General features: G+C 55.3%; 1 protein-coding gene across 1 annotated transcript in view; it reads left to right on the top strand.

Annotated features, from left to right (window-relative positions):
- The window catches only part of TRRAP (transformation/transcription domain associated protein), an 89747-nt gene extending 68192 nt beyond the window's left edge, over window positions 1–21555 (top strand). The window contains 14 exon segments of the mRNA XM_060405713.1: window positions 1624–1819; window positions 2462–2727; window positions 3279–3379; window positions 6333–6534; window positions 7696–7867; window positions 9204–9287; window positions 10783–10982; window positions 11701–11962; window positions 13880–14105; window positions 14870–15087; window positions 15950–16134; window positions 18821–19024; window positions 19115–19309; window positions 20565–21555. Of these exon segments, the coding sequence (XP_060261696.1) occupies window positions 1624–1819; window positions 2462–2727; window positions 3279–3379; window positions 6333–6534; window positions 7696–7867; window positions 9204–9287; window positions 10783–10982; window positions 11701–11962; window positions 13880–14105; window positions 14870–15087; window positions 15950–16134; window positions 18821–19024; window positions 19115–19309; window positions 20565–20849 (2796 nt within the window). The 3' untranslated portion in view covers window positions 20850–21555.
- The last annotated feature ends 1063 nt before the right edge of the window (window positions 21556–22618 follow it).

The raw sequence follows: 22618 nt of genomic DNA, 5'->3' as shown, positions 1-22618 counted from the left end.
TTAACAGTAGTTCAGAATGCTCACACTTTCTTTCCTCTGGAAAGAGTAGTTCTGAGACTTAAAACTGCTACATTGATTTTTATAGTGTACTTTTTTTATAGGTTTTAAAAATTATGTAGTTATTAATATACTTAGATTATCTTGTATTCGTCGTAATGAACCAGAAGTTCATCAAAGCAGTTTTATCTTCTTGGTTTGATATTTTCCCTTTTTGTATCTACTATTTTGGGCCTGAAAGCAGTATATGTTCAGTAGAAACCATACCTCGAGTGCTGGATTTGGATGTTTTTCCAGACCAACGTGCGTGCACGATGCCCCTTGGTGCTGGGCGGTGGCGCCGAGCGTCAGCCCCTGGTCAGCCATGAGATCCTGACAGCGGACAGCTGCCTGCTGATGGCCGTTCTGCTTTTCACTTTCATTATGTGAGAAAATCAGTGCTTCGTTATTAAACAGGCCTTGTGTTAGCTAGTGTTCTTTGCACATTCAGGTCGGCTAAGCTAGGATGTCTGGTAGGTTCGGTGTGTTAAACGCATTCTCAACATAAGATATTTTCAACTTACAATGAGTGTGTTGGGACATGACACCATGGTAAGTTGAAGATCAGTGCTAAAAACTACTGAACCGTACACCTGAAAGGGTGCTTTCAGTGATGTTTACATTATACTTCGGTAAAGCTGTTACAATACAAATACCCTGTAGTTCTATCTTCAGTAAGCTTTTGGTGGGAAAAAAGATTAAGGTTTCAGAAGTCTGAGTGTAGTGAACTAAACTTGAAGTATAGATACAGATGGAAAGTGTGAGTTCTTGTAGACAATTTTTTAAATTAAGAGCAAACACCAGGATACTATGTCCTGAACTCGCTGCTGTGTTTGGGAGTTCAGACGATTCAGAGAGTTTAAAAACATTTCTCCTCGAAGAGTTAGGCTAGAGAGAGAGGACATATCCGTAAGAACCCAAGTTTTACAGGGGCATCTGTGACTCGGAGCCATGTGCAAACACAGATAAACCCAAGATTCAGAGAAGGGAAGAATCGCTGTGGGGAATGGCGGGTGAAATTTAACAGCGTGGGAAAAGGCTCAGAGCTGCGCCCCACCCCCAGCCGAGAGGGGCTCCAGAGAGCACTGCACGTTTGCAGCCAGGGCATGTACAGGAGGGGCCTGGACAGATGGGTAGGTGGGTGGTGAGAATGCACGTATCAGCTGGGAGAGAGCAGCAGAGCTGTGTTCGAGATGATTGACGTGGCCCCAGGGTTCAGATACTGACAGAGGAAAGCATGAAGGCAGGAGGCATTGCTGAAGACCTACTGAGAACCACACCCAGCGTGGGGCAGAGGGAGGGCAAAGGGATAGTTGTGGGGGCGGGAGTGGGGCGGCGAGGACCCTGCTGTTCTCCAGGGTCCAGTGTCACAGCAGCCGGAGGTGGAGGTCTTAAGAGTAGGGGGGTGGTATCCCGAGAGTCGTGTGTGAGGCATGGAATAAGTTAGATGCTGCATCTGAGTAAATCCCAGAGCATCCCCTTGAATCCTGGGCCCTTCACAGGAGACACTCCCAGTCAGCTCTGGTTTGCCTTCCTCATCTACTCGCGCCCTGCTCACCGTGGAATCTCTCACTCTGGTCCCCTTAGGCAGCCCAGCAAATCATCGAGCTTCAGGAGGCTGCTCAGATCAACGCAGGCTTGCAGCCCACCAACCTGGGGAGGAACAACAGCCTGCACGACATGAAGACGGTGGTGAAGACATGGCGGAACCGGCTGCCCATCGTGTCGGACGACCTATCCCACTGGAGCAGCGTGTTCATGTGGCGGCAGCACCATTACCAGGGTAAACCCACCTGGTCCGGCATGCCTCCACCATGTAATTTTCCAGACACCCGCTGTTCTGGTTGCATGTCTTGGTTGTGTTTTTCTGTTTGTTCTTTTTTTGTTTGTTTTTTCTTTCACCGAATCTTCTGTTTCTTGGCAGGTGTGGTAGAGGTGGTTGGTATGACGAGGGTAAAGATGAAGGTGGTGAAAGAGGGGAAGAATTTCCCTCCCTGTTTGTTGCCTTTCTCCACCCAGGACAGCCTTGCTGCCAAACAGCTCCTTGTTGGCACCAGGGGCACGGACCAGTGGGATCAGAGCTCTGGGTCGTGGCCCTTTTGTTCTGAAGGCGCCCCCACTCCTAAGACCTGCTCTCGGGGGGCTGGGTGGAGCCTTGCTCAGCTTCCCTGGGCCCCTCTGCTGCTTCCCCTAGACCTGCCAGGCCTCTTTTTATCCAGAGCAGCCTTAGCCAAGAGGGTGATTCTCCACTGAGGAGTTAGTGCTTCTTAGATCATCCTTCTGATGCAAATGTGAGGGAGAATAACGTGGGCTGATTACAGAGCCTCCCATGTTCATAAGCCACCCTGTTTGTTTTTCATTTTTTATTTAAGCCTTAAACAGAAATGTCTGACGTGGACTGAAATGTCCCTTCTTTCCTCTCCAGCTATTGTAACTGCATATGAAAACAGTTCTCAGCATGACCCAAGTTCAAACAATGCTATGCTTGGGGTTCATGCGTCGGCTTCAGCAATCATCCAGTATGGAAAAATTGCCCGGAAGCAGGGCCTGGTCAATGTGGCTCTGGATATATTAAGTCGTATCCACACCATTCCCACCGTCCCTATTGTGGATTGCTTCCAGAAGATTCGGCAGCAGGTCAAATGCTACCTCCAGCTGGCAGGCGTCATGGGCAAGAACGAGTGTATGCAGGTAGGGTGCCCGGTGGACCCAGTGCCCGCCCTTGCCCTGGCAGTGAGGGTCCCTGGGCCAGCTCCTGGCTCAGACGACAGGGAAAGGGACTGGGCTGCTACAGGACTCCTTGGTCTCAGGGAGCAGTTCTGCCAGAACGAGAAAGGGACAGGAAGCCACTTGAGTATTTGAATTATATGCCACGGTCTCTAATCTGCCATATACTTGGGTAATGTAGTTATAAAACGAAAACTAAAAATTGCAGGACTGTGAGGGTATATGGTAGATTTGGGCTATGTTCAGAGGAAAATTAATCAAAAACAATCAAACTGACAAGCTATCTAAAGCTTTGGAAAAAATAATACCATTAAGGTGTCTGGAACTGAATTTGTGTCTGGTGATTCAGTTTAAATACTCCTTGTCAGTCAACAAATATTCTAGGTAGGCAAGCCTCATCAGTTTAAAATATATTTGTCAGTGACCTTTAGGACTTAACTGCCTGGATCAGTATTTTAATGAGGTTTTCAATGAGTGTCTAGCAAGTTCAAGAACCTTTCTGTTTTTACAAACAGGGCCTTGAAGTTATTGAATCTACAAACTTAAAATACTTCACGAAAGAGATGACGGCTGAATTTTACGCACTGAAGGGGATGTTCTTGGCACAGATTAACAAGTATGTATGTTATACAGGTGGCGGGTGAGAGAAAGACTCATCAGATTATTTAAATAGTTGTTTGTAACAGCAATGTGAAGATGAAGCTAGAAATTGACGTGAGTTGGCATCAGTCGTCAGACATGGTGTTCAGCTTTTGTATCTCTAGGAAAGTAGTAACTGGCAGCGGGATCAGAAGGCTGGCTTGAGTGTGGTAACTTTTTAACTGTGAGTTCCTTGACCATGGAACTGCCAATAACAGCTTCATTGCCCCGTTTTCTCAGTGTGCCGTCTTGGGAATAGAGTTGATCCCTTTTATGGAGATGATTCTTGCTTTAGAGGAGGGGTCAATCAACTGGAAACCAGTGTGGTGGGTCCTCAAAAAACTATAAACGAAGAATTATGTCCCAGCAATTCCATTCCTAGGTATTTATGGAAAAGAGTTGAAAACAGGAGCTCAAGCAGGTAGTCATTCATGAAGGTTCAGAGTTCTGTTAACAGTAGCAGAATATTCAAACTCCTCAATGACTGGATAAGCAAAATGTGGTGTGTACAAACAGTAGAATATTATCCAGCATGAAAAAAGATGAAGTGGTATTTTCTTTAACATGTTGCTGTGCTTAGTCGCTCAGTCGTGTCCGACTCTTTGAGACCCCATGGACTGTAGCCCGCCAGGCTCCTCTGTCCATGAGGATTCTCCAGGCAAGAACACTGGAATGGATTGCCATGCCCTCCTCCAGGGGATCTTCTGTCTCTGGCATTGCAGGCGGATTCTTTATCGTCTGAGCCACTAGAAAAGAAGTAACTTTTATTTACTAGTAAGAATTAAAAGCCTTTTTTAACAGAAAGTGACTCCTTGAATGACCTGAAAATTCCATGCTCCATCACGGGCAGGGGGGCCAGGCTTTCTGTGATGAGTAGATTGTGTGATGAAGAACGTTGCTGAAATCTGTTCTGAAATCTTTGACCCAGGAATTCAGCCATGGCTTATATGTGGACAAACGTGAGTTTTATAATGAAAGCTCAAGCACAGAATAAATACAACCATGATTTTTAAAACTGTAGGATATTCCATTTCGAAGATGCTATAGCTATGGTAGTCTGAATTTTTTATCTGTTGAAACTTGTTATATGAAAATTACTACAAATAAGGCTGGTAAATGTGAATTCAAACAGCAGATCTATGATAGTCAATGATTTATTTCATGCTTTGAAAATATTACCTTCATTAGAAGTGTGTTTAATATTTTTTCTCTCCACGTTTATAAATTCCCTATTAAGTTTTACCTAAGCCACTCTGATGCTTAAATGATTTTAAATGTCAACAATATTAAAAATACAGCTAAACATTTTTCTAAATGATTAAAGCTTTGCACCCCTTCAGTTTGGGTTTCACTGGTGGCTCAGATGGTAAAGAATCTGCCTGCAATGCAGGAGACCCAGGCTTGATCCCTGGGTCGTGAAGATCCCCTTGAGGAGGAAATGGCAGCCCACTCCAGTATTCTTGCCCAGAGAATTCCATGGACAGAGGAGCCTGGCCGACTGCAGTCCACGGGGCTGCAGAGAGTTGGCCACGACTGAGTGACTGACACACACACACATTCTCTTTCACCTAATTATGAAGTCAGGTCCGTGCCGTTCTCCAGCATATACCTCTCAAACAAACCCACCCCACATGCGTTTGCGCCTGCCTCAGTTCCAGCCTCCTAGCTGCCTCCAGCTGCTTCACTCTCCCACACACTCTCAACACGGTCGCAGAGTGGTCAGATTTGTGTCTCAGAAGGATCACCCCACTGTTCTGCTCAAAACCCTGCCCTGCAATGTATCACTAACGGACACTCCGACATTCTAACATGTATACTCGGTGGCCCTCGGTGATCTGGCGCACACCCACCTCTCCTGCCCGTCTCCCATCAGAGTGCTGCACGCTAGACTAACCGGCTGTGAGAACTCTCTGCAGGACTCTCCACGGCCCCCCTTTCTTCATTACCATCCTTTCATCCTGAGTTCTGGTGAACTCCATCATCCTTCACAACCCAGCTCAAACATGACTTCTTCCCTAAGGCCTTCTTAAGCCCATCCAACTCCAAAATTAATCAGTCCCTCTTCTAAATCTTGTAGCATACCTTTTACTTACCACTTGTATTATAACTACTCGTTTCTATGCTTGCCTTTTCTATATCACTGTAAACCTTTTGAGACCATAAAAGCAGTTTTGTGTTCATTAAACCAAATTGTCTTTGCTTCAACAATCTAAGTAATTGGGAGCAGAGATGGGATGTTTCCAGGGCGATCCACAGTGGCCGAGATGCTGCTGCTTCTCCACAGCAGACATAAACCTCGTGTTTCTTTAATCACAGGAGTCACCAGACCCTCTTGGATTAGCATACATAACACAGCTCTCAAATATGGGTTGAGTATTTCTGACTTTGTGCAAGATATGTATATTATGTTTTACTTTAAACCTTTTGGCAGGGGTGGTTGTTGTTTAGTTGAGAAATCATGTCTGACTCTCTTATGACCTCATGGACCGTAGCTTGCTAGGCTCCTCTGTCCGTGGGATTTCCCAGGCAAGGATACTGGAGTGGGCTGCCATCTCCTTCTCCAGGGAGTGAAGTGTTGACATGAACGTCAGCGTGGATGAACCTCAAAAACACTTGAGGCTGATTGAAAGAGTCTAGACACACAAAGTCGCCGTCCGTGGGTCCGTTAATGTGAGATGTGTGGTGGTCAGTCCACCGAGACACAGCAGCAGAAGCTCCATGGGCGGCCACCGGGGCTGGGGATTGGGGGCAGTGGGGAGTGGTGCTTCATGGGTCGGGGTCTCCTTGGGGGTGATGACAAGGTTCGCAGCCTCCGTAGAGGTGGTGGGCACACGGCATTTTAACTGTACCAACTGCCACCGAGCTAGTCACTTCACAGCAGTTGGTGTTCTGTTCCGTGGTGATCACAGTCTCAATTTGTGTCCTCCCAGGTCTGAGGAAGCGAACAAAGCGTTCTCTGCGGCTGTGCAGATGCACGACGTGCTGGTGAAAGCCTGGGCCATGTGGGGCGACTACCTGGAGAGCATCTTCGTCAAGGAGCGGCAGCTGCATCTCGGGGTGTCCGCCATCACCTGCTACCTGCACGCGTGCCGGCACCAGAATGAGAGCAAGTCGAGGAAGTACCTGGCCAAGGTGAGGCCGGAGGCGCTCGCTTCGGCCAGAGACCTTCCTGGGAACCTTCAGTTGGGATGGAAGCTCAGTGACCTCCTGGTCCGTGCTGGGCCTGAGGCAGCACAGACTCCATAGGTTCTATTTAAAGCTGGAAAGTGGAGGCCTGGACGTTCTTGGGGTCAGAGGACTTCTCAGCGGCACAACCGAACCTGGAGTGTGGGTGGGTCTTAGAGCTCAGGTCCAGTGTGGCTGACCTGGACGGGGCCCACTGGACAGGGCTTCCTGCAGACTGCAAGGGCTCTGCCAGGAGCGCGCCCTGCCACGCACCTCAGCCTCTGACCTCTCACTCCCAGGACCGTGCACACAGGCTGGAGCTGGTTGGCTCTGGTCACAGGTGACGCTGAGTCCCTGGGTTCCTACAGGGTGAGGTTGTCCTGTGGTACCCCACTGCAGCGCTGGGCACAGGTCTGTATCCACGTGTGCCCAGTGGGTGGCTGCCTGAGCCCGAGCACCCTCCCAGCTTGCACCCTCTTGGCTTCTCCGGGAAACACATCTGTACAACCCAGAATCCATTCTTGCAGATAACTTAAGAATAGGTTGTTCTGCTTACTTTGTCCAATAAAGGTTAGGAGTTTTTAGAATTCCTTGATTTACCATTAGAGTTTGACTTGAGCATCCCTGTAGCAAAAGCTGACTGTAGACACAGCCTGACCGCAGTAATGCCGAGAAGCCGCCTCACCACCCACGTCCAGATGTGCTTTCTTGCAGATGAAATAGTTCCAGATGTCTCTTGGCAGCAGACTGCCAGCAGGGGTTGACCTCGCGCTAGGGTGGTGGTGGTTGTCTGAGATCTGAGCAGAAGCCCATTTTGTTCTGGGGAGATCGCAAGTGTGGATAACAGGCTGGAGCCCCTTGGGGTCCACATGACCACCGCTAGCCAGCTGACGAGATCAGTTAATAGTTGGCATTAAAGCTAAACCTTCATAAAAACTGTATTTAAATTCTCAACCTCATTTGTCTGTGAGCTTTATAGCGAAGCTTTATCATACACTTGGGCCTTCTGTCCATGTTTTCCCGTGATTCCAGGAGAGGTGCCCTGGGTGGCAGTTTAATGTTGGGGGAACGCCCCCTGACTGGAACCGGAGACTTTGGTTCAGCTCTCTGACTTCCCTTCGGTCTTAGGTGCTGTGGCTTCTGAGTTTTGACGATGACAAGAACACCCTGGCAGATGCCGTGGATAAGTACTGCATCGGCGTGCCACCCATCCAGTGGCTGGCCTGGATCCCGCAGCTGCTCACCTGTCTGGTCGGCTCCGAGGGAAAGCTGCTTTTGAACCTGATCAGCCAGGTGGGACCTGCAAGGCCGCTTCGGTCACAAAGTGTCTTCCTTTCACATCCTTGTTTCCAAGAAAGAAAACGTGCGTGCTCAGAGTTTTGGAACTAGGATGGATGGGCGGGGACACGCAGTTAGCTGCCGCGTGGTGTCACGCCGAAGTGGCAGTAGAGAGCTCAGTGGGGCTGGCAGGCAGTGAGCTGCTGGACTCACAGCGTCAGGGCGCTAACTTCTCTCTCACAGACGTAAAGCACGGCTTCTGTTAAAACGCAGGGTCCCTGGCGAGCACTCAGGTTACTGCCCGAGCACGGTGTCTGGTCAGTGCTCACGGCTGACTCCCCGTCATGGGCTGGACCGGGCGCTCTGAGCCCTAGCAGAAAGCTCAGTGGGCTGTGGGGTCTGTTGCTCTTGGTCCAGCTGTCCGGCTGCGGCTGTTGGGGGCTGACGGTCGTGTGCACTGCGGCAGGCTGGGGGCTTGGGCCTGTAGAAGGGCTGTCGTGACCCGTGTTTGAGGTCTGCTCCAGACTGTCGTCCTCCTGCGCAAAGGCCAAGAGGTAGGGGAGGGCCTAAACAGGGGACACGTGCATACCGTTTGGTCTGGGATTGGTGCCTTTGATGGCGCTTTGTTTTATCGAGTTATAGAGTCCTGTATGCAACCTCTCACACGTGAACCTGTAACCAGGCACCTGGGGGCACGCTGCTCACTCCCCGTTCACGTACAGCATCTACAGGGCACCCAGAAGTGGTTTCATTCTCCCCTGAGCGCTTGCGGCTGTGTTCCTGGTACCGGTGCTTCACTCGGAGTTGATCTGTCAAAGACGTAGATTCTGTTTGGTATCATCATTCACTGGACATCTCTTAACATACGTTAGCCAGCCTCCCTGCAGCCAGTGGCCAAGCTGGGTAATGTCTGCTCAGCCCTTCTGAAGAAGCCGTGGAACTCTAGTTGACCAAAACTGGCGTTCCTTACCTGAAAGAAAAAGGCCGGTCCCCTGCGTCCTACAGTTACCCAGAGTGAAGTGACTCGCTAGGGAGCCCCGCTGTCAGCCTGCTCTCAGTTCTGGTGAATGAAGACGGCTGTCATTCTGTGTTCTCTGTCATTGGCCTGAGAGGCAGGCACTCGGGTGTCTGTAACCCTTGGGTTAGACCAGATGACAGTAAGGTTGCTCTGCCAGGAGGAGTCTTGGGTGGGTGAGACTGATGGAATCCACTGGGCTGGGCTTGCCTGGGTCTTTTCCCGCTGAACTGGACGTTGGGCCTGCTGTTCAGTCCGGCCTCCTGTCTGTGCGACGTCAGTGGTGTCGGCCAGGTGCGGGCCCCTTCCCACTCATGACTGACTCTCTCTGAGCAGGTGGGACGCGTGTATCCCCAGGCTGTGTACTTCCCCATCCGGACCCTGTACCTGACGCTGAAGATAGAGCAGCGGGAGCGCTACAAGAGCGGTACGTCTCCTGGGGCCGCGGCCAGGCCACGGGGCGGGTCACCGGGGCGTCCAGGTTCCCGCTGTCCCAGCATAGGCCCACCAGCAGCTCCCCTCTAGCCCGTGGGCCCGTCTGTGTTCAGACGCTGCGAGGACACCGGGGTGGGAAGACGAAACCTGACCTCCTAGGGGTTACTGGCTCTCCTTCACCATAGTGTGACAAGGTGTTCATCCGCTCCAGTGATTCCATCTATACGTAGGAAAAAATGTGTGAAACCCAGGGGGCTCAGCGGTAAAGAGTCTGCCTGCCAAGACAGGAGCCGTGGGTTTGATCCCTGGGTCAGGAAGATGCCCTGGAGGAGGAAATGGCAACCCACTCCAGGGTCCTTGTCTGGGAAATCTTACAGACAGAGGAACCTGGCTACAGTCCATGGGGGTTGCAAAGAGTGGGCACAACCGCACGACTAAACAAAAAGCGAGAGTTGAACCTACCTCGTTAGTTATCAGTGCATTCGGATACACAGTTCAGATGCCCCCTGCTGTGTTACAAGGAACCGTGCCTCCAGCTGTCAGAAGAATCCGCAGAGAGATCAGTCTTACCTGGGACTTCTCAGGTGGTCCAGAGGTTAGGACTTCGAGCTCCCAATGCAGGGGTCACGGGTTCGATCCCTGGCCAGGGAACTAAGATCCCATTTCCACATGGTACAGCCTAAAGAAAAAGAAAGCAATCTTAACCAAATGTAAAAACTTATTCAAAATAGAAGTTTTTAATCTGTAATGATTACTGTGGTATGTAGAGAAATAACCTACTTAATGGTTTCAGTTACCCACTAAGCATGCTGCTCTGTAAACAGTTAAAGCACCGCTTGCTTCCTGTGTCTTTAATACGTAGACACGCTCACTGCGAGGCCAGAGCCTTTCCAGGAAGGTGCCTCCCTCCTCCCGACAGTGGTGGCAGCTCCCAGTCCTGCGTGGGGTGGGACTTTGTGCCAACCTCCTGGCTGGCTAGGTAGATTGGAGTTTGGGTCAGTTGAAAGTTAAGGGTTTTTGTTCTAAGTGACCTAAAGCTTTAAAAAAATGAGCATCAGGGGTTCTGTAACATTTCCTACATAGCAGCTAGCTTTGTTTCTAATGTCTTTTTATACCTGTGGTTTGACTTTCCTTGATGAAAGCACACTTCTAGATTCTCGGAGCTGTAATACAAAGACTGAATTGTGAAATATTTTGCCAGACCTTTGAAAAAAAAGCTCAGACTCCCACTGCAGTCAGAGGGAGCCCAGGGAGCCCGCGCCCCCTACCTGGACCGCAGTCGCACGCCCACCTCGCGCCCTCCCCCGTGCGCCTTCTGCTGGCACTGCACCCCGGGACAGGGCGCCTGCCTCGCAGCCCCGGGAGGCCCCCGGGGTGTGTCCCGCGCCGGCAGGAACCCGCGTTCCTCCGGCCGGGGGTCCTCGGAGCGCCGGCTCTCCCGTCGGTCAGCTCGGCGCTGACGTTGGCGTTGTGTGTGTTGCTCTCAGATTCTGGACAGCAGCAGCCAAGCTCAGTGGGTAACCAGTCCCATTCTGCATCAGATCCAGGGCCCATCCGAGCCACGGCCCCCATGTGGCGCTGCAGCCGCATCATGCACATGCAGCGGGAGCTGCACCCGACGCTGCTGTCCTCCCTGGAAGGCATCGTCGACCAGATGGTCTGGTTCCGGGAGAACTGGCACGAGGAGGTACGCGGCGGGGCTGTGTGCGCGGAGGGCGTGGGTCCGGGGGCCCTCTCGGGCGTGGCCTGTGCACACGAGCTCCCCGCTCGTGCGTGTCTGTGGGTGGGCTCGCTGACGGAGCCGCAGAGGCTCCATGTCTGCATGCTGGTGCCGTCATCACTGCCGAAGCAGAAGACTTCAAACGAAGGTGACATCAAGAAAGCCGTTGCTGCCTTTAAAATGCTGCTTTTGTTCACTTGTCTGAACCTAACCGCTGAAATCCCATCACTAGCCAAGGAGCAGCGGGATGTGGGCTGAGGTCATCTCAGGGGTCATCATCTCCAGGGCCCAGAGCTGGTTCTCGGGCCGCCGCCTCAGTGGTGGTGATAAATAATCGGCGTTTGTTGTCTGGTTGGCTATGCTGTGTTACTCTGTGTGTGCGCAGTACACAGACGCGATCTGAAATAGGCTTTTCCCTGAACAACAGAGGGGCATGTGCTCGATGCTGAGGGTGGGGTTGAGGGTCTTTTTCTTTTGTTAACGTTCGGGACGGCTGTTCCTTGCTGTTGAGAACGCAGCTCGTGGCGTGAGCATCCGGGGCGCCCCCCCGCCCTGGTTCTGCACACCGGCGCCCCGAGAGCTTTGTCCGTGGTGGGGCCAGCTGGGCGGGTGCCCAGTGGGTGGGGGGCAGCTTGCTCGAGCGCAGAACTCTGTTGTGCGAGCCCACTGTGTCTCTGTCCCCCAGGTCCTCAGGCAGCTCCAGCAGGGCCTGGCCAAGTGCTATTCCGTGGCGTTTGAGAAGAGCGGAGCGGTGTCGGACGCCAAGATCACGCCGCACACCCTCAACTTCGTCAAGAAGCTGGTGAGCACATTCGGGGTGGGCCTGGAGAACGTGTCCAACGTGTCCACCATGTTCTCCAGCGCCGCCTCCGAGTCCCTGGCCCGGCGCGCCCAGGCCACCGCCCAGGACCCCGTCTTCCAGAAGCTGAAGGGCCAGTTCACCACCGGTGAGTCCCGACCCGGAGAAGCGGCCCCTCACGCTGCTCCTCGGTCCTGCCCGTCCCGGTTAACCGCCTCCGTTGCTTTTCTGGAACGCAGCACCAGGTGGGCGGGTTAGACTGTAAGGAAACGGGACACTCCCTGCCGCGAGATCACACAGCCTTCCCTCCAGGGAAAAGTCAAAGAATCAGAGCCGGGGTAGACACAGGGTTTTAGGACGCAGTCCCACCGCCTGCCAGGTTTCTGTGGAAGACCGGACAGGGTCAGGTGAGGCAGTAAGACCCGAAGGTGCCAGCCCCGCAGTAACAGGCAGGGAACCCCCTGGTGGTGGCTCTGGCGTCAGGAGGATGAGGAGGGGGCTCTCGCGTTTCCTAGACCCGCGGGAGCACGGATCCGGCCCCACCTCTCTGTGTGACCTCTCGGTGCCCCTCAGCCTGAGTCCCCGTCGGGGACCCCTGTCCCCCGGGCACACGCAGGCCAGGCCTCGCCCCCCGGAGCTGGAGCATGTGTGGTCTGTCCCTCACGGCAAACGGAGGCGTCTGACATGGAAGTCTTGTGGACGCCGTCCTAAACTACCGAAAAGAAGTGATGCTTAGACTGCGTACGCAGTCTGAAATAGAGCGTTAGAGGTGGAACGCATCTGGATTCTGATGTGAGAAAATGACAGGCGCTGAAACCTGGAGGAGGGCCGGCCTCGAGGCGCTGACCCACCACCAGCTGCAGTGAGCGCCAGACGCCCGTAGTGAGCCCCTCTGGCCACGCGCCCCGGGGGCTGACCCTGGGTCCGCCCTGGGTTCTGGTCTGGAGAGCGCAGGAGGGTCGCCCCTCCACCCACAGCAGCATCGCAGCCCTGGCTCAACGTCTGTGAGCAGGGGGGGAAGGCAGCTCCGGAGAGTTGGCCCCGAGAGGGAAGACTGACCCATGTGCAAACACTGTGCCCGAGCGCTGACGGCCGCTTTGTGGCGACAGCCCCAAACGCGAGTCCCCCAGAGGCCCCTCCAAGGAGAAGGGATCCACACAGTGTGGCTCTTCCACACTCAAAGCAGATGAAGAGGCGTTAACGGACACACACGGCAACTTGGATGAACTTCAGAGAAATTATGCTGAATGCAGAAAGCCGCTCTCTGAAGGATTCCTGCCATGCACTTCTAAATTCTGACGCCTTTGTGAGGTCACAATGGAGAACAGACCAGCAGTGGCCAGGCGTCGGGTGTGGGAGAGGCGGGCATGGCTCAGAGCTGGTGGACGGGGGCCTCCTGGATACACAGTGCCCCCGACACATCTCAAGGATGCACACGTGCACACAGAACACGCACAGGTCGCGTGTCTGATTCAGCCCCGTGGGTGTGCCAGGGCCTTGGTTTTGGGAAGGAGTGTGTGGCCCTCCCTGTATGTTTCTTGGCGCTCCTGTGAATATCTATTTCAAAATAAGAGTTAACAACAGAAACCCATTCCATGAAGATCCGGCCTCGCCTTGATAACAGCTTCCTGCCCCCAAGTTGAGACAGTGCAGCCCTGTGTCCTGGCGGATGGAGACCTGCCTCCCCCGTGCTCACCTCACGAGTCACGGGACCGCCCGTGAGATGGTAAAGGAAAGCCGGAGAAATGCCGTGAGGAAAACCCCACGAGAGAAGTGCGTCGACTGTCGTGAAACTGACGACGCGTTTACACAATTAAACTCGCACGTGGGCATGACGAGTGGCATTGTAGGAGCAGCCGTGTGTCATGCCCAGAGCTCCACACCAGTTATTCCCGTCGCATTTTTATGTGCTGTTTATTGGAGTCCTGCCCCTCACAGCACTATTACAGACTAGATAGAAAACATGCCTGTTTCCTCCCTGGGCCATGCCAGAGTCGTCATGGTGCAGTGAATTGAAAATCACCCAGGTGACCGAACATGTTTCTAATCATATTCTGTTTTGCAGATTTTGACTTCAGTGTTCCAGGATCCATGAAGCTTCATAATCTGATTTCCAAACTGAAAAAGTGGATTAAAATCCTGGAGGCTAAAACCAAGCAGCTTCCAAAATTCTTCCTCATTGAAGAGAAGTGCCGGTTTCTGAGCAACTTCTCAGCACAGACGGCCGAGGTGGAAATTCCCGGGGAGTTTCTGATGCCGAAGCCGACACATTACTACATCAAGATCGCTCGGTGAGTGCGCCTGGCCAGCCCAGGGTCACCGACACCTTCTCCCAGCAGATGCCCGGGAGATGCTCCAGGGAGACCAGTCAGCGGGTCGCACTGTGATTCCCTCCCCTCTGCGCCTGGGAGAGGACACGGAACTGCCCTCGGATTGGAGTCATGGGCACCTTTCGCAGGCCTGGGCGAACCCATGGGTTCCCGGTCTTGTCTGAGTCAAGCTCGTGCTTGCTCTCAAAAGAATCCTTTCTGAATGCTTGTAGAACTTGACGAAGCAGGGTTTTGCAGTGTTTTGTATACTCTGAAGGCACAGTATTCAAAACAGAATCAGACGGCGGTGAAATTTTTTAGAGCAAAGCAAGTTGCATCTCATTTAAAATGTAAAGTCAGCTGGGAAGTGGCGACCCTTAACAGGGTCCTCCAGATAGGACCCTGCTGCTCCCCTCCACTGTCGGCCTGAGGGTGTGCAGGCCCCACGCCGCCCCTCTGCTGTGAGCCCCGAGGGTGCACAGGCCCCATGCTGGCTCATCGGTAGCAGCTCCTCTGTCCCAGGGGCCCAGGCCCTCCCACTTCTAGGGTCCCTGGTGTCCTCTGACTGCTGAGGCCTAGCCTTCGGCGCAACTGTGTGAAACCCCAGCTTCGCCACTCTTCCTCCCCTGTTGTCCTTCCCACGCCGAGGCGCTCCCATCCCCCATCCCCGCGAGGCAGGGCGTACTCTCAAAGTAGAGGGGCGGAGTGGGCGCGGGGCGTGGCGTCAGCGCACGGGCTCTCGGCAGGTTCATGCCCCGGGTGGAGATTGTGCAGAAGCACAACACGGCCGCCAGGAGGCTCTACATCCGCGGGCACAACGGCAAGATCTACCCGTACCTGGTCATGAACGATGCCTGCCTGACCGAGTCCCGGCGGGAGGAGCGCGTGCTGCAGCTGCTGCGCCTGCTCAACCCCTGCCTGGAGAAGCGGAAGGAGACCACCAAGAGGCACCTGTTCTTCACAGGTACGCGCGCAGCTGCCTCCGGGTACGCCCTGCTGGCGCACAGCCCCTGCAGAGCACGCGCCTGACCAGCGCCTGCCTGGAGAAGCAGGCCCCGACCGGGCGCACAGCCATCTCCACTCGCCCGGGAGCCTGCCCAGGCTCCGGTGACGCCGGCTAAGCAGGGCTTGCTGATGGCGTGCTCCACACAGTTTTTAAGCACAATCTGAACTCTTGGGCTTCCCTGGTGGCTCAGCTGGTAAAGAATCCGCCTGCAATGCAGGAGACCCTGATTCAGTCCCTGGGTTGGGAAGATTCCCTGGAGAAGGGAACGGCCACCCACTCCAGTGTTCTGGCCTGGAGAATTTTACGGACTGTATAATCCATGGGGTCACAAAGAGTCGGACACGACTGAGCGACTTTCACTTTCACTTCTTGATCTGCTCTGGGCACCACCTGCCTTGTGGGCACCACCTGAGGCGCCTGCCTGGGAGTCGAGGAGCCCCAAGAAGGCCCCTGACATCTTGTTCAGGCGGCACCCAGCAACCTCAGGTGAGGTCTTTACAGAACCAAGTGGTGGTGGGTGAATCGTGAACCTGTCACGTGGGGCGGGGCTGGGCTGCCTGTGACTCCCCAGCCCCGGAGAGAACGGCAGTCACCCCTCACATTGCCGTGCATGGTGTCTGGTCCTGTTCGGAGCTCTCTGCTGGTCGCGCTGTGATCCAGCCTTTTCTGACCTAAAGTCTCTCACCCTTAAGTTCATAATCCCCCAAGATAAGTGAATTGAGAAATCCGCTCTGCAGCACGCTGTGGGTGTTCCAGCGCACGCGTGACGTGCTCTGCCGGTCGGTCCCCGCCTCAACCGCCGTCTCCTCTCTCTCCTCAGTCCCCCGCGTGGTGGCCGTGTCCCCACAGATGCGCCTGGTGGAGGACAACCCCTCTTCGCTGTCGCTGGTGGAGATCTATAAGCAGCGCTGCGCCAAGAAGGGCATCGAGCACGACAACCCCATCTCCCGCTACTACGACCGCCTGGCCACGGTGCAGGCACGCGGGACGCAGGCCAGCCACCAGGTGCGGGCGGGCGGGGGCGGGGCGGAGCCGTGGGCCTCAGCCAAGGGCCATTCGTTGCAACAGGACAGAGATACGTTTTCATACAGCCTTGTAGAAGCTCAGAGTCCTTCCCGCAAAGCAGCTCAGAAATGTGAATTTTAAAGGAACTTCCTGGCAGGTTCGTTTGGTTGACAGCAGGGCGTAGCGGGTATGAGGCTGTCTGCCCTCCTCCTGGGCACGTTCACAGGTGTGCTGCCCGGCCTCCAGGCCGCGCGCAGGCTCTGTGCAGTGTGTCCTTGCTGAAGTGCGCAACGTGGGGAAGCAGAAACCTGCCGGGCCAGCTGTTTCTGTGGCCTCGGGTGTTTCTGTGGCATCCGGGACTGCTGGACGCCCCAGCTGCGCCTGCTGGCGGGCCTGGGTCTCTCTGCACCTGCTGGCGGGCCTGGGTCTCTCTGCGCCTGCTGGCGGGCCGAGGGTCTCTCTGCACCTGCGGGTCCCGCCCGGGGCAGCGGGGATCTGGGAGTCCCGGATGCCCCCGCTGCGCCTGCTGACGGGCCTGGGTCTCTCTGCGCCTGTGGGTCCCGCCCAGGGCAGCAGGGATCTGGGAGTCCCGGATGCCCCCGCTGCGCCTGCTGGCAGGCCTGGGTCTCTCTCCGCCTGCTGGCGTGCCGAGGGTCTCTCTGCACCTGCGGGTCCTGCCCGGGGCAGTGGGGATCCGGGAGTCCCGGATGCACCTGCGGTCCCCGCCTGGGGCAGCGGGGATCCGGGAGTCCCGGATGCCCCCGCTGCACCTGCTGGCAGGCCTGGGTCTCTCTCCGCCTGCTGGCAGGCCTGGGTCTCTCTGCGCCTGCGGTCCCCGCCTGGGGCAGCGGGGCAGGGGGGGCGTGGGTGAGAAGGCTTTGTCCAGGGCTCTCTGGGTCACCAAGAGGCAGCTCTGTGGCCAGTTCTCCTGATGCCTCCGTGGTCCTACCTGCGCTCCCCACAGGCGCCTCCCGGACCTGGGGAGAGACCCCCAGGGCCAGAAGCTGCCTCTGTTGTCCAGGGACTGGTCTCCATTAATCTGGGTCCTGAAGGGCTTGGTTCAGGAGGACAGAGCCCAGGGGTGCCCGTCTCAGCCCCGTGCCGTGGGCTGAGGGTCTGGAGTCGGCCCCCACAGTCGCGTGGGCAAAGCAGGTGGGGTTCTGTGCTCAGCGGTCTCCGTGGACTGTGGCAGTTTTGAGGTGTTGGTGGGAGGTGAATGGATTGGATTCTCAAGGCTCTATGTTCCTTGGACTGTGGGAGCCAGTGACCCTTGTCTGCAAATATGTGGCTACATCAGAAGCCCCCTCCCGCTTTGTGAAGATGGAGCTGAGCGCGGGTCTGGCACAGGGACGGCGCGGACGTCTCTTCTTAGTCTTCCTGCCCTAGTTTGCTTTGTTACTAACTCAGCTCCTTTACCCTCTGCGTTTCTTACCACACTGCCTGTAAGTGTGCTTATTCTGGGCGCATCATGTGAGCAGAACCACACAGCATGCAGTCTTTCGTGCCCGGCGCCCTCCGCAGCGTGTTCTCAAGGCCATCCGCTTGGCGGCATGTGTTGGCACTGTTTCTCGCTGATGATTCTCTTGGGTGAAGGGACCACGTTTAAGTTACCACTTACTAGTTGGTGGACGTTTATACCTTTTGCCTGTTAGTACTGCTGTGAACACGCATGTACAGGTTTTTATGAGGACTTGTGTTCTCACTTCACCTGGCATCTACATACCAGGAGTAGAATCGCTGGTAACTCTTAGGTTTAATATTTTGACGGAGCCGCAGACTTTTCCAAAGTGACCGCAGTGTACGCAAGTTCTGATTTCCCCGCGTTCTTGGCAGCACTTGGTTCTGCCTGTGTGTCTGTCTGACTACAGCCGCCCGAGTGGGTGTGGCGTGCTGGCTTATTTTGGTCGCCAGCAGGCGACACTGAGTGGTTTTCGTTTGCTAGTTGGCTGTTTGCATATTTTCTTTGGAGGAAAGTCAGTTCAAGTCCTTCGCTCATTTTTTTAAATAATTTTTCTTTATTTTGTGCTGCCCTGGGTCGTTGCTGCTCCTCAGGCTTTCTCCAGCTGTGGTGAGCGGGGTCAGCTCTCGTCGCCGTGCTCCGGCTTCTCGCTATGGACCCCCGGCTCGAGGGGTGGCTGCAGTAGTTGAGACGCATAGGCTCCGTGCCCCCTGGCGTGTGGAATCTTCCCGGATCAGGGATTGACCCCCTGTCCCCTCCATTGGCAGCCAGATTCTTAACTAGTGGACCACCAGGGAAACCCCCATTTGCCCTTTTTTTATGTTGGGTGATTTGTAAAAAGACTTGTCTTTCCATTGATTCTGAGAATTCTTTCTATGGTCTGGATGTGAGTGGTGACACAGGTGACTTTCTTTCTGTGCTGTGTACATCGTCCTCTCTTCCATGTGCCTCATAACCTTCTGTTGAAAACAGAAGGATGTTTTGGATAATACAGTGTGGCCACACTCACCGTCAGGCCCTTCCCCACGCGGTGTGTTGCTGTGTGTGTGGTGACTTTGCTGGGCTCAGTCAGCCCAGGAGGCCGTTGAGGAATACCCAGAGCCAACGCTGGGACCTTCCCAGCGGCCCTGAGCACCTCACACACCCACACCCACACCCCCGCCCCCGCCCGAGCTGTCTGTTCAGCCAGCCCGCGCCTGACCTGCTTGCTGAACTCCTGTCCCCCAGGTCCTTCGCGACATCCTCAAGGAGGTTCAGAGCAACATGGTCCCCCGCAGCATGCTCAAGGAGTGGGCCCTGCACACCTTCCCCAACGCCACCGACTACTGGACCTTCCGCAAGATGTTCACCATCCAGCTGGCGCTCATCGGCTTCGCGGAGTTCGTCCTGCACCTCAACAGACTCAATCCCGAGATGCTGCAGATCGCGCAGGTAACGTGGAGGCCGCGGCCGCCCGCCCCCCACCCCCGTTCAGTCTGCGCCTGCCGCTCCCGCCACTGAGTGCCTGCCTCCGACCTTTAGGACACAGGCAAGCTGAACGTGGCTTACTTCCGCTTTGACATAAACGACGCCACCGGGGACTTGGATGCCAACCGCCCTGTCCCTTTCCGCCTCACACCCAACATCTCTGAGTTTCTGACCACCATCGGCGTCTCCGGCCCCTTGACCGCGTCCATGATTGCCGTCGCCCGCTGCTTCGCCCAGCCCAACTTCAAGGTGGGTCAGGGTGGTCCCAGAAGGAGCGCGTGGTGAACCCCCGGGGGATGAGATACGGCCGGACGCCCATGGCCACGCCGGGGCTCTGACAGCGCTGTGCTGCACGCCGTGCTTGGGAGGACAGACGGGGTGTGGTCCAGTCCATCTGACCCCCAGCCTGTCTCTTCGCAGTTGGGGGCCAAACACACAGTCTACTCTCTTTTCTTCTGACTTCTGGGACCGTCTGTACTGATTGCTCTTTTCCCAGATAAGCAGTTTGTGTCTAGAGAAGGCTTCAGATACCAGTTGCTTTTGCAAAACGTTTACTCAGAACAGGTTTTAAGTCGAGTCACCTCCTGACTGCAGTCAGACTTTGAGTTGATGTCCGACTGCTCTCCTGCCCCCGTCCCCCTTCCCGGTTTCGGCGCTGCTCCAGGGCCCGTGACGGCCTCTGTGAAACGGGTCAGAACATGGAGCCCACTCTCAGGCAGTGATGCTCGTCCACTTAGGGTGAAGACCTGAAATACAGCACGAAGTTCTCGTTATGTAGAAATACTCACTTCTGGAGACAGGGTTATCCAAGAGCGGCCCGTGATTGGAAACCCCCTTTTAAAAACCTGTTACGACCTGGAAGAATTGCCGGCATCACTGTGTGGGGCCTCAGCGGCTGTGGACGGGAGGAAGCTGGGCTTCTCCACACTCGGGCCAGGCTCCTTCCAGCCCCAGTGGGGTGATTGCCTTTGCATTCGGTCAACATAGAGACCACCCAGCACACTGCGCTGGGGCCAGACCCTCAGCGTGTCAGTCCAGGTTACATTTAAGCAGCCCCAGCGCCTCTGATGTGGCAGTGGGCCGCGGCCGGGCATCCAGTTCAGGAGGATTTGCACATGGTCTTTCCGTCTTGCCATCACACTGTCCTGTCATCCCAGTGCTGCTGTCAGAGGCCGATGGGCCTGGACCCCGGCCCTCCTCTGTCCCCTCCCTCCGGCACTCCTGGCCGTCCTCCCGTGGGCCCCCCCTCCAGCCCCCACCACCTTCCCTCAGGACTCCGTTCCACGGTGCCTTGACCCGGGGGTGCGGCAGCCGTTGGTCCCCTGCCTCTTTCTTAGAACCCCAGGGGTCATCACGCGTGTCTGGCTGCAGCGTCCCCACCAGAGTGACCATAGTGCGGGCCCTGGCCACCGAGGCCCTGATGGCCGCCGCAACAGAGCAGCTCACCGGGACGCTGCCCTCTGGGCCGGTAGTTAAAGGCGAACCTTCCGTTCTCGCCCCGCAGGTGGACGGCATCCTGAAAACCGTGCTGCGGGACGAGATCATTGCCTGGCACAAGAAGACGCAGGAAGACACGTCGTCCCCGCTGTCGGCTGCCGGGCAGCCCGAGAACATGGACAGCCAGCAGCTGGTCTCCCTGGTTCAGAAGGCCGTCACAGCCATCATGACCCGCCTGCACAACCTCGCCCAGTTTGAGGGCGGGGAGAGCAAAGTCAACACCCTGGTGGCCGCCGCCAACAGCCTGGACAACCTGTGCCGCATGGACCCCGCCTGGCACCCTTGGCTGTGAGCTCGGCCACGTCGGCGGGGTGGGGCGGTTCCCGACGGTTGGGGGCTGAGCATCAGGAAGGCCAGGCAAGTCCAGGCAGGAGCAGAGACCAACCCACAGCTTTTAAAGCAGCCTTCAGAGAAGCCAGGATTCCCTGGCCTGGAATCTCTTTGTGAATTCTCTTTTATTGACTTCCTCCCTCGTGTGAATGTACAGATCAAACTGTAGGAAACGCTTTCTTGTCGTTTTTAACTTTCAGAGGTTACACCTCCCAGGAGCTTCAAGCTTTTGTACAGAGCTTTGTAACAAGTGTACAGAAGGCCCGCTTTGTTAGAGAAACAGGAAATTATGAAGACAGCATGCTGGATTTTCTCTAAGCACAAACTTCCAGGCTGTGGGGAAGCAGCCTCAGAACCTCCCAGTGCGGCTGGCGTGGATGGAGAGGCTGGGGCTGCCCGCCCCTGCGTTTGGAGTCAGATTCCTCGGGGGCCGCAGAGCCGGGGAGCAAGCGCGACCCTCGCCGTTCCGCTGCTTTTTGGCTGTCTTCTCAATACTTACTATCACTGTACCTGGAAAAACCATTTTCCCCTCGTAATTTAAAAAGAAGCAACTAAGGTTTGTTCATTACCTCCAATCTGTTCTGTTCACATTTTTATAAGTATGAGCCTTGAGAACGTTCTAAATTTGTACAGTGTGATTTTTTTAGAATAAATATTTTATCAAAGGATGTGTTGTTTCTGCGAAGTGTGCCTCCCGCCCCTCGGGCCAGCGGGGCCTGGGCCCCAGGGTGGCCCCACGGCGACCGTGACATGCGCTGGGCTGGGACCTCAGCTAGGGCTCCCCTCAGCATGAAGTCCTGGTCCCGACCAAAGGCAGGTGCCGGGAGCCAGCATGAGGAGTCCCGCCCGTGGCAAAGGTCATGGAGGTTAAGGGGCCCGACAGGCAAAGGCGAGTCGGGCCTTAGCAGGAAAGCACGCACAGGGGGCTGGTCCGTCTTGGCGCCATTCCCGAGTTTCAGGGCTGCAGCCCAGTGGCTGCGTCCCCGGCTGCAGCCCGTCCTATCAGCGGGACAGACAGACTGAACCTCATCCCCTGGACTCCAGCCCCTACACGGACGGAGCCTGAGGGACTGGGCTTGGTCCATCTGACTGGACTGTCCATCCTTTATTTGGAACTGATTGTAAGTTATTTTACTAATACTTGGCTGTTTTTGTGAGCAAGTGTCTTGGGTTCTGGAATGACAGGAGCCTGTATTTCAAATGACAGGTGTCACCACACAGCCAGCAGGCTGGAAGGGGAAGGCGCCCATCTGTCTGACAGCCCTCACTGTGCAGCAGGGTCTCCAGAGCCGGGGTCAGGATGTAGCTGAAACCAGACGCTGAGTTACCTCGGTCCTCTTTGAGCGGGTGTGGAGCCTGGTGGTCGCAGAGATGCATGGACAGCATTCAGGTGGAGGGAGCATTTGCTTCTCAGCTTTGCTGCTTGGAGTCTGGAGTCAGCGTCCAGGTGTTAGAAGGGCCCAGGTTCAAGGCCAGGCTTGCCCACACCATGCCCCAGGCACTGACCCTTGTTCCTGGGAAAGCCAGCCTCTCCCCAGTAGAGACCCAGTCCCGCCCGTGCGCCATCGGTTCTTCCCGGAGTCGGCAGCCCTGAGCCAGCACCTCCGTGACCAGAAGCCTCTGCTCTCTCTCCCAAAAGAATGTGGGTTTGCTGGGACCTGGGTACCCAGGAGCGAGGAAGGTCAGACAGAGGGCTTGTGTGGGGAGCCAACCCCAGTGTGTGCCCAGTTT

This window comes from Ovis aries, chromosome 24, assembly GCF_016772045.2.
Source record: "Ovis aries strain OAR_USU_Benz2616 breed Rambouillet chromosome 24, ARS-UI_Ramb_v3.0, whole genome shotgun sequence".
NCBI lineage: Eukaryota > Metazoa > Chordata > Mammalia > Artiodactyla > Bovidae > Ovis > Ovis aries.
This window is presented reverse-complemented; position numbering and strand designations above follow the sequence as displayed.